Below are 11,273 nucleotides of genomic sequence, written 5' to 3' on the forward strand. Positions count from 1 at the left end.
GTCAAAGTCGTTGGAGGTGAGGGATCGTGGGTTACTGGTGATGTTGCATTGGTTGGAGGTTGGGTCGCGTCGGTTACTGGTGTGGTTGCATTGGTTGGAGGTTGGGTCGCGTCGGTTACTGGTGTGGTTGCATTTGCTGTAGATGAAGTCACATAGGAAACTGCTTAATTAAAAATCATGATCAAGCAAAGTTTCCCTCATATTATATTGCAGTCATAATGGTTGCAAAGTAATGTGAATGCAATATGGTGCTTGTGATGCTGATGTCATGGAGTCTGTCTGGTGAGCAATTAGTGGCGATGAAGTTAGTTTAGTGAAAAGTACAGTGAAATACCTCGCAAATTTTCTATTTGTTGGAAAGATATTATTATTATTATTATTATTATTATAAGAATAACTTAAGAAATCTTTAAGACTTCAAAGCTTGTGGAAGGAATAAACCAAGCTTAGCCTCTCTGGTGCTTTTAATAATTATCTTATACTTCATGACACAAAAGGACTTTCTTTTTTCAATTGGAAAACAGCATCAAGTGTTGGTAGAGTTGCATTGAGTGAATATACAAAAATCACCTCGTCTCTGTTTTCTAGAGGAAGTTAAACTATACAAAAAGGCTGTGTCTTTTAGTTACCTGTTGAAATCACAGTTGGAGAAATAGTTGTTGCCGAGACTTCTCGGCAACAACTATGTGAATGCAATGTGAATGCAATATGGTGCTAGGGATGTTGTTGTCATGGGGTCTGTCTGGTGAGCAATTAGTGGTGGTAAAGTTAGTTTAGTGAAAAATACAATAAAATACCTCGCAAATGTTCTATTTGTTGGATTGATATTATTGTTATTTTCACAAAAAACAATAAAAGTATTTAAGACTTCAAAGGTTCAGTATCAAGTTTAATAAAACCAGATCTGGGTTTTTAACATAAGCTGCAGATTGAAATGTACCATTCCACCTTCACACTTTCCATAACCTTCCATTCATAGAATTTAGTTTTGCTTCATTTGAAGCCAAACTATAACCTGCTGGTGATCTTATAATGACTGTCAATGGGTGATTCTGATGGGTGAGGTTAAAGTTGCATTGAGAGGAGGCGATGCTATGTAGGTTGCTGTAGATTTTGGTCTGATGGTGAAGGTGTATTGAATGTAAGTGAGGTTGAACTAACTGATAGTGAAGTTATATTTGGTGGTGAAGTATGTCATGGTGATGTCATGTTCATTATTACGGAGCTTGTTAATGAACGTTTATGAGTATATTATTGTTTGTTCAAAAGAATGATGTGAAACACTTAAAAAATACTATAAATTACCAGACATTACATTCATTGGTCATTTTAAGAAACAATTATGGTCTGGTAAAAAAAAACAAAAACAAAGCATAATAATTGTTTTCAAATGTTCTATGGAAATACCTGTTGCAGAAGTCATATTTGCTGTTGTTGGTGTTGTTGTAGCTGTAGTTGGGACTGGAGGTGGTTGAGTTGGTACTACAACTAAAAAGAAAAAAAAACACATCAGTGACTGCTATTATTTATTGGTAGTGCTGGAAATCTCCCACTTCTAAGCTTTTAGGTGGAGCTTATATATATAAGGCTTTATGTTAGTTATTATATCAAGCCTTTGGAATTATATGGACAAGTATTGTTAATGCTTGATGATTTGGTAAAATAGATAAATCAGATTACTGAGGTGAATACATTTGTTTGCTCTTTGAGTTTGGAAAACTCCTGGGATCCCTCAAAAGAACTCAGTATCCTCTGACCACAGCTAACTAATGACACAGAAACACAGACATGAAAAATTGATTCAGAGATAGAGAGGACCAAAGCATAAACCTGCCTCAACTAGACTATCCTGACCACCTAAATCCCTGTATCATACTCAAGCAGCAGCACCAAAACTGCAGTCATCAGCAGAGTGTTCAGAAACCCAGAGAAAAATCTCCAAGTACTACCATGTTAAAATAATCACAGAGAGCTGTGTAGAAAAAACATGTCTTGCTTTGATTGGAGGTGCTTTGCTTAGTTAAAGTGAAGAGTTAAAGATAGAGGAAATAAGGGCAGATCAGAGTCTTTCCCTACATGAAACAGAACACTTAAAGAAACACAAATTTAGCAGTTTCAACATTTTGAAAGTGGAAGCAAACTTTACCTTCTGCAGCAATAGTAGTTGCGTTGACAGTTAAGTTGAAACCTGGGCTGGCGCTTGCATTCCTTAAAGTTTCCACAACATCACTGGTATTTGGTAGTGCTGTCTCATTATTGAAAACCAGCTCAGAGTCAACTACAATTGATCCTTGTCTGCAACAGAAATAAAACATATTTCAAATAGTTTATATATATTTTGTAAACTATATCAGGCAGATATAAAGCAACAAGAGCCTTTGTCATGACTGAAATGACAAGGAACATTTTGCATGAAATCATAACTATGCTGCTTTTAAAAATCCAGTTGCTTGAAATGTCTTATTTATACCTGAATTCTTTGATGACAGTTCGGTTGAATATAGGCCCAAATCTGTTGGAATAGACTCCATCGAGCTGTTAAAAATTTTAGAAGAGAAAAAAAAACAGTAAATAGATATATATCATGATGTCATACATCATGGTGTTTTGCAAAAATGGCACACTGGGAATTATATAATGTTGCAATGTCTTGGAATGCTGGGCTTTTAAAGCTTAAAATATTGTAATGCCATGAAGAATATGACAATTATAAACGATAAGAACCAAACTTACCTCAACAGTCACTCTTTTCTCAAGGGTTTTGAACTCTGGTGATTCTTTATTTGTCAACGCCGGTTTGAATGTTTCCTGTACCTTAAACTGTAACCTCAGTATTGGCTTTGGTGGTGGGGCAGGTGTTGTAGTTGTAGTTGTAGTTGTAGCAAGAGTTGTCGTAGTTGTAGTTGTTGGTAATGTTGTTGGGGAAGTTGCGATGGTAGGTGCTGACGTTTCGCTTACAGGTGACACAGTGGATGGTGAAGTTGCACTGAATGAAGGTGAGGTGATGTTGGCAGCTGGTGATGTTGAAATGACTGGAACAGAAGTTGCATTGAGAGGAGTAGGGGTTGTGTCAACTTCTGGTGCTGTTGGAAAGACCAGTACAGAAGTTGTATTGACTGTTGGTGAGATTGTATTAATATAAATATTCTATATAGGAACATTTTCTAAATCGAGCAAAAAGAGTTTAGTATTATAAATAATCACTATGTAACTTGATAATTTCTCTCATTAAACATTCAAAGCATTAATGGTTCAAAAGATTATTTGTAATTGCACTGAGCTCTCAGAGTTAGGGAAATTGCTAGTGAATTTATTTTCGCAGCATAAACATCATATTGAGATTATATTAGGTGGTTCAGATATATTTCATGATAAACAGGCACTGACCCAAGTAGAACTTCAAACACATGGTTAAGGAGCATCACGTTCAATCAAACTTTAAATAACTACCTGGTAGTGATGTGGAAATGGGTGTTGAGGTTATGTTGACTGTTGTTGAGCTCCTGGTGATTGTTGGTGAGGTTCCATTGAATTGAGTTGAGGTGATGTCAACTGTAGGCGATGTTGCACTGACTGATACAGAAGTTGCAGTGACTGTAGGTGAGGTGATGTTGGCTGCTGGTGATGTTGCATTGACTGATACAGAAGTTGCAGTGACTGTAGGTGAGGTGATGTTGGCTGCTGGTGATGTTGCACTGACTGATACAGAAGTTGCAGTGACTGAAGGTGAGGTGATGTTGGCTGCTGGTGATGTTGCACTGACTGATACAGAAGTTGCAGTGACTGGCGGTGAGGTGACGTTGGCTGCTGGTGATGTTGCACTGACTGACACAGAAGTTTCAGTGACTGGAGGTGAGGTGATGTTGGCTGCTTGTGATGTTGCACTGACTGGCACAGAAGTTGTAGTGAGTGGAGGTGAGGTGATGTTGGCTGCTTGTGATGTTGCACTGACTGGCACAGAAGTTGTGTCTGGTGTTGGTGAGGCTGCATTAAGTTGTGATGAAGTCATGTTGAATATTAGGGAGGTTATTTGTGAATGTTCATGAGGTAAGAATATATAACATTTAGCTTAATATAATTACATAAAACAGTTTTCAAAATATCACCGCTGTCCATACATTGCATTCATTGTTCATTTTAAAAGATAATTAAATAACCACGGTTTGTTAAAATAATGAAAGCACAATATTCCTTTTCAAATAATAGAAAATACCTGTTATGGATGTCATGCTCACTGATGTCGTAGGCGTAGTTGGGATGGTAGTTGTTGGTAATGGAGTTGTTGGAATTTCAACTAAAAGAAGAAAAAATAAATCTGTGACTCTGCTTTTGGTTATTGTCTGTTCTTGAATTAGTTCTTGAATTTGTTCTGAACTTTGTTCTCACACTTGGTTTTCTTGGAGTAAGACTGGGCTGTGAATGTGACAAGTTTTAAACGAGCAATATTTCTGGCACTTTTTTATTGTGAAAAATCAAATTCTTTACCCAATAAACTTTGCAGTGAATTGAACAAGCTTTATTATTAATGCCTGATGTTTTACTTTAACAAATTGATACAATTGCTAAGGTGAGAATGTTTATTTGCTCTTTATGTTTGGAAGACTTCCTGATACTAGGTATGCTAGGTGTCCTCTACCACTGCTAACTAATAATTGTGCCAACACAAACAAGGATAATTTACAAAGAAATATTAAAATGTATCCAAAGTGACTCTTCCAGGTCTAAGAGGCTAATATTCAAAAAACCAAGGGGTTGATTTTGGATTGCAGGTTAGGTAGTACATAAACTCCAACCTCAGACATCAGAGAGGACTAGCAGATTTAAAACAAGAGTGAGGAAGTCTGAATCAAAAAATCCTAACCACGTTATAAAGCTACTCTGGAGTAGCCTGAGCACTTAAATCACTCTGTAGTGCTCATGCAGCACCACGAAAACTGAAAGTACCTGTAGAGTGAACAGAAACCTAGAGAAAATTATCTGAGTAGTAGTACTATGTTTACACAATCACAGAAAGCAGTGTAGAAAAAAATATCTTGCTTTGAGTGCAAGTGTTTTACTTAATTAAAGTGAGATACATCTGAGCAGAGTTAGATGCAGAAAAATGGAAGGTTTGAGTCTCTTTCTGGAAGAGTCTTGGCAACCCTGCATACACTACATGAAACAAAAGCATTTAACATATAAAAATAGATCTAGCAGTTTCCGTCATACGGGTAATTTACGCTAGTCAACATTTTTAAGTGGAAGTAAATAAACCTTACCATCTGCAGAAATAGAAGACGTGTTGACAGCAAGGCCGAAACCTGGGGTAGAGCTCGCATTCTTTAAAGACTCAGCAATGACATTGGCTTCTGGTATTTCTGTGATGTTATTGAATATCAGCTCAGAGTCGACGACAATTGATCCTCGTCTGCAACACAAATAATAGAAATTTTATATATATATTTTTTGTTTGTTTTTGTTTTCTGCATTTCATAATGCAGAAAACAAAGGAATAGTTTTCTGCATTACAAAACAAGTGTACTGCTTTTGAAAAATAAAGGGATGGAAATGTCTTGTTTATACCTGAATCCGATGATCTCAGTTCGATTGAAAATAGATCCAAATTTATCGGAATAGACTTCATTGAGCTGTTAAGAGTTTTAGAAGAAAAAACACCAGAAATGTGTTTCATTATATAAATGTATCATTATATAAATATAACAACACTAGCCATTTTACTTTTTCCTCATATGCATTTTTATTGTAATCTAAAAAAAAGTTTAGAAATGTTTTTGTTAGACACATTTTCTCAATAAACAAAAGTTTTAGATAAAAATATACATCATAGATTGTGTAAGCATGTTTATTTCAAGCATCAGTCTAAAAGTATGTTAATTTCAAATATTTATGTTGTTTTTCAAACATAGTACACTGGTATTTATCTAATATTGCAATTTTTTGGATGCTTGTCTTTAAAAATTTACAACAGTATAATACTTTAAAGAATATAACTTTGAACAATAAACAAACTTACTGCTGAAGTCACATTTTTCGCAAGATCTTTGAACTCTGTTGAGTTTTTGTCTTCCAACTCCTGTTTGAATTCTTGCTGCACCTTAAATTCTAATTTAACTTTTGGCCTAGGTGGTGGTGCAGGTGTTGTGGTTGTAGTTGTAGCAGGAGTTGTAGTAGCTGTAGTAGTTGTTGGTTTAGTTGATGGCGTTGTAGGTGGCGAAGTTGCGGTGGGAAGTACTGAGGTTTGGCTGACAGGTGACAGAGTAGATGGTGTCGTTGTACCTGTTTGCTGTGAAGTTGCTAAACAGAACAAAAACATTTAAAAATTATTACTTAAAACTATGTATTTTTTCCAATACATAAATATTCAACACATCAATGATTCAAAACACTATTTGTAATTGCTGTGATTGGTGGTAGAATAAATTTTAGTAATTTAAACATCATATTGAAATTGTGTTAAGTAGTTCAGATGCAAAGTTTTATGATGCATATGCACCGACTAGTAGAAATTCAAACACTAAGTTCAGGTTCATCATGTCTAATCAAACTCTAAGTGAAACTCACAAGTGGTATTGTGTGCTACTTTACTAACAGCTAGTAAACTCATTGTAACTGTTGGGGACATCTTTTTGGTGAATGTTTATTGTGCTGTGTTCAGATAGTCCCTGAGAGTTTATTCATAGGATGTAATTTCTAAGCATAAGAGAAAAATTATACAATCTACTTCAGAATGTGAAATCAAGACATTGAAGACTCATACAATCACAAACATTCATTCAAGATATCATTGCCATTAAATTTTGATTGTGCTGGTGTGATGGCAAGAATTGGCATGATTGCTGTTGTTTTGGAGCAATGTGAACGATAAAAATTTATGTTTTGCAATTTGAGAGATAGCAGGTACACATAAGTTTGTCATACTTCTCTTCTTAAATCCAACATATAAATCAGTTATTAACAGAAAATTACCTGGTAGTGATGTGGGTAGTGTTGTATTTACTGTTGTTGAACTCATGGTAACTGTTGGTGAAGATGTACTGAATGGAGATGTTGGACTTGCTGGTTCAGAAGTTGCAGTGACTGGAGGTGAGGTGGTGTTGGCTGCTGGTGATGTTGGACTTGCTGGTTCAGAAGTTGCAGTGACTGGAGGTGAGGTGATGTTGGCTGCTGGTGATGTTGCACTGACTGGCACAGAAGTTGCAGTGAGTGTAGGTGAGGTGACGTTGGCTGCTGGTGATGTTCCACTGACTGCCACAGATGTTTCAGTGACTGGAGGTGAGGTGACGTTGGCTGCTGGTGATGCTGGACGAGATTGTCTTGACTTGTTATCACACGTTACAAACAAATCAGTTCACTACAAAAAATCTAACCAACCAGCTAAACTAAAAAAGCAATCCCTAAAATTAGGATAACTTGAAAAGTTATTGGAACAGTCAGTGAGAACTTGATGAAAGTAAATATTTGATTAGCTGGCATGGTGGTGATTGATGGTGTAGTTGTTATGTTCATGACTGCCTCTGAAGTTACATTACCTAAAAGAACAATATTCATGGAAATAATATTTGTTTAAATATGGCTTATGTAGTGACATATACAGATCGTTATTTATTTATTTATTTATTTCAAATTTCAGGAGTATATTGCAAAAGCATCATGTCTTAAATAATTTTGGGAGTTAAACACAGAACAAGTTAGCATAAACTAATAGAAATTATTTTTAGGATCAATATCCTTCTAACATACGCATTTTTTGTCTTTAGCAGTTAGACCTACTACTTTGAAAAGTACCAGGAGGATTTTGAATTTTATGAGGATTGTACAAGAATTAAATTATTTTTTTCCAATTAAACCAGAGGGGACAAACTCCAGTCCTCACGGACCAGTGTCCTGCAACTTTTAGGTGTGCCTCTGCTCCACCACACTTGATTAGAATAATTAGGTCATTAGCAAGGCTCTGGAGAACGTATCTACACAAGGAGGAGGTAATTAAGCCATTTCATTCCAGTGTTTTGTACCTGTGGCATATCTAAAAACTGCAGGACAGTGGCCCTTGAGGACTGGAGTTTGACACCCCTGAACTAAACCTAAGCACACCACTACTTGAGCAACAAAATTCCCGCACAGACATACTGGCCCATGAAACCTTTTCTATCTTATTAATAAAAGGGACTGTATACCTGAAGTGAAAAATAGAGCTTAATTAAAAGATTTGATGGACATTATTAAAATAGGAGAAAATGCAATATGATTTTGACAGTGGTACATATTTAATTGATTGGCACACAATCAACTCATGTTAAAAGTTTGATTATGGTAGATGTGTGAATACCTGAACCTGTTGGCTGAGTTGCTTGTTGTGTTGTTGCAGTTACAGTAGCTGGTGACTCTGTGGTATTAGTTGCAGAAACGAATGCTGAGATTTTATTAAAAGCCTGTTGGGTTTGTTGCACAGCATAATCAGATAAAATACACTAGAATTTCCTGAAAGTGTTGTCTGAGTTTCTTCTGTTTTTGTGGTTTCATAGATTATTGATTGATATTTTGCAAACAATCAGATCAACATTATAGTTTCATTGTAGTAGAAGTAGGACTATCTGAGATTGTTGGCTGAGTCAATTGTGTTGTGGTTTCACTGGTTGTCGACTCTGTACCATTGGCTGTCAATTTGAATGCAGAGATTTAATTAAAATTTAATCTAACAAGGTCTAATAGACTTGTTGCACAGCAAACAACCAGATCATCATTGCAGTTTCAATGTGGTAGAAGTAAAACTACCTGAAGATGTTGGATCAGACATTAGTGTTGTGGTTTCATTGGTTGTTGACTCTGTTCCATTGCCTGTTGAAGTGAATGAAGAAATTTTATTGAACATATATAGAATATAGAATATTCTTGGATATGAACGTAGCTCATCATAACATTTTAGCTCTGCTAAAGGAAGCTTACCTGGTGCCAATGTTGTGAGCTCAGTGCCATTTAGTGTTGAGTTCATGGCCTCTGGTGACATAGTTGTTTGGTTGGCTGAGTTAAAGAAAAACATTTTTTTTGTTTCAGGCAAAATTTATTGTGGTTACTGGTTACCCAAAATAAAAAAAAAGTGATAGCTATAAAAAAATGACGTTTTTAATTTTAAATTAAAAAAAACATAAATGATGAAATACAAAAATATATTTATTAAAACATGAGTGTCAGCCTGTAAAAATGCATTAAATGTTAAATAGGTTGTGCTACCTGCTACACTTGCCATGTTTACTAAACTGAGATAGAAATTGTATGTTCTGAAGTTAAATTTTCAGTGAAATTTTAAAGGTTTAGGATGTCGTTACATTGAATGTGGGAGATGGTACTACAATTGGCTATCAGGCTGCAAATGTTAAAGCTTTACTTCACAGTGAGGTTGTAATGATGGCTGACATTGCACTGACTGAAGCTGAAATCACTGCATCTGAAGTTGTTGCACTAAATGTTAATGATAAATTCACTTGTAGAGAGATTAAATTGATTGCAGTGAAATATTTGTTTACTGGTATTGGCTGTAATCTTGCCTCTGAATTTGAATCTGATCTTCCAATATCCCAAGAAGAAGAAAAGGTGTGAAGTTGTTTTCTCTTGTTTTATGAATAGTGGAAAACACTTGGAGAAATCTTAACATAGTTTGTAGTAGCTATTAGTTTGTATTTTGTCAATTTTCAAAGCAAATATGATCATTATCTAGCACCAATAAAAAATTGGTATTTTTATCTGTGATGCTTTTCCTGGTTGTGACTGGCCTCTAGTGGCAAATGTTATGTACTGTCATGTTACTCACTGACTGAAGTGATATACAATTGGGCACGTTTTAGATGACTTTTAAACCTTAGGGATTATTAAAATAATATCCAATTATGATCAGTAATTATGCTTCAAAATACATTGAAGGCTAGAGGAAAACCTACTAATTGTTAAAAGATTTTACCCCACTTTTATTTGTAAAATAGCAATTATTAGCTTTTCCCAAGTTACTGGTTCTAACTTTGTTGATTTTTGTTTTTAAAAAATTAAAACTATCTGGTTATTTTCATTATATTTTCCTGGCATTGTTAGAAATTGTTGTTATTCTGATAGGATACACTGTGAAATCACAACAATAAACTTCAAAATTTGAGTAATGCAGTGAATCTGAATGTGTTACCTGTTGTATTATCTTGTGCTGTTGCTGCTCCTATTAGACCTGTAGAAAAACTGTGATCAATGGGTAGCTCAGCCACATATGCATATACAAATATGAACTGTAACATTTCCATTACCTGCTAACAGGAGAAGGAACAAGTGAGGTGCCATCCTCTAAGTGTCAGCTTTCTGTGAAATATACATTCAGAATAGAGCCATTTTAATGATATGTTGTTTTGCAGAGCATTATAAATCTACTGTTAACAGAGATGTGGTTTCTGATTTCCTCCTAAAAATCATGATATTACAGCTTACAAATCTTTACTGTTATCAAAGTATCATGACTTAAAATCACATTTAACAAATTAAAGCGGCTCATAAATTAATTTATTCTAAGTATCTGGGACTTGAAATGGGCCCAGGAAAGAGGTTGAGATGTTCGCCAGAACAAAAGCTCCTTTTATTCAGTGAATCTGGCTGCACCAGTTTTGTATCCTCATTCTCACTTTGAAACAGATTAATTAACTCACAGCAGAGTCTTAAGAGATTTACTACACTCTAACACTTTGCCAGTGCATGGTGGTCAAACCAGGTACGCCAACATTCCAGAGGAAAGTTTGTGAAACATCTTGCCCACATGACAAAACTGTTTCTAATCTGCAGCTGCAGTTCAAGATTCCATTAACAGGTGTATCCACTTTCCACAGGACAGTTTAAACAAATTCTTTAACCATCTTAAAATCTGAGCAAACAGTCATGACAAACTGTAACTAAGCAGTGTTCTTTAAGTATTTCTATATAGCTGCAGAAGCTACAGCATCCTTTTTGTCACCTATAAAGTATGTTTATATAAATATTTTATGAATAACTGATGAATAGCAAACATTTCCAAAAACCTGAAATGATGAGGTGAATCGCCAGTTTTTGATCTGGACTTTTGTGTAGACTGCTATAAAATATGACAAGTGATAAAGATAAGATCCTTTAAATTCCATGACTCTTCAAATGAAAAGTAGAATGAATATAAAACGAAAATTTTCATTTTTGTAGATAAAACATTTAGCTATAATTTCTCATTAAGTTTTTGGTTTTTGAGTCACTGACTGAATACCTACAGATAAAGCAAA

The 11,273-nt window shown here is 35.2% G+C and overlaps 1 protein-coding gene and 1 long non-coding RNA gene across 5 annotated transcripts in view; one reads left to right on the forward strand and one right to left on the reverse strand.

Moving 5' to 3' along the window:
• LOC106948408 (mucin-5AC-like) overlaps positions 1-10,394 on the reverse strand; it is a 17,403-nt gene extending 7,009 nt beyond the window's left edge. Inside the window, exons 1-16 of one of the 4 annotated variants that reach the window (XM_015034049.1) lie at positions 10,284-10,393; positions 10,169-10,207; positions 8,944-9,018; positions 8,773-8,835; positions 8,592-8,654; positions 8,327-8,395; positions 6,014-6,294; positions 5,563-5,627; positions 5,259-5,407; positions 4,214-4,294; positions 3,451-3,984; positions 2,734-3,083; positions 2,471-2,535; positions 2,147-2,295; positions 1,408-1,488; positions 1-136 (exon numbers count right to left, since the gene is read on the reverse strand). In XM_015034049.1, coding sequence (XP_014889535.1) covers positions 1-136; positions 1,408-1,488; positions 2,147-2,295; positions 2,471-2,535; positions 2,734-3,083; positions 3,451-3,984; positions 4,214-4,294; positions 5,259-5,407; positions 5,563-5,627; positions 6,014-6,294; positions 8,327-8,395; positions 8,592-8,654; positions 8,773-8,835; positions 8,944-9,018; positions 10,169-10,207; positions 10,284-10,317 — 2,234 coding nt within the window. In that variant the 5' untranslated portion in view covers positions 10,318-10,393. Of the gene's footprint in view, positions 137-1,407; positions 1,489-2,146; positions 2,296-2,470; positions 2,536-2,733; positions 3,084-3,450; positions 3,985-4,213; positions 4,295-5,258; positions 5,408-5,562; positions 5,628-6,013; positions 6,295-6,966; positions 7,084-7,256; positions 7,300-8,326; positions 8,396-8,591; positions 8,655-8,772; positions 8,836-8,943; positions 9,019-10,168; positions 10,208-10,283 lie in introns of those variants that run through there. The other 3 variants (XM_015034052.1, XM_015034053.1, XM_015034050.1) reach the window with 3 other exon arrangements.
• LOC106948410 (uncharacterized) overlaps positions 8,770-11,273 on the forward strand; it is a 9,212-nt gene continuing 6,708 nt past the window's right edge. The window contains exon 1 of the long non-coding RNA XR_001425164.1: positions 8,770-8,837. This is a non-coding gene — a long non-coding RNA (uncharacterized LOC106948410). The remainder of the gene's footprint in view (positions 8,838-11,273) is intronic.

This window comes from Poecilia latipinna, unplaced genomic scaffold (genome assembly GCF_001443285.1).
Source record: "Poecilia latipinna isolate Pla-1442-1.1 unplaced genomic scaffold, P_latipinna-1.0 Scaffold286, whole genome shotgun sequence".
Lineage (NCBI taxonomy): Eukaryota > Metazoa > Chordata > Actinopteri > Cyprinodontiformes > Poeciliidae > Poecilia > Poecilia latipinna.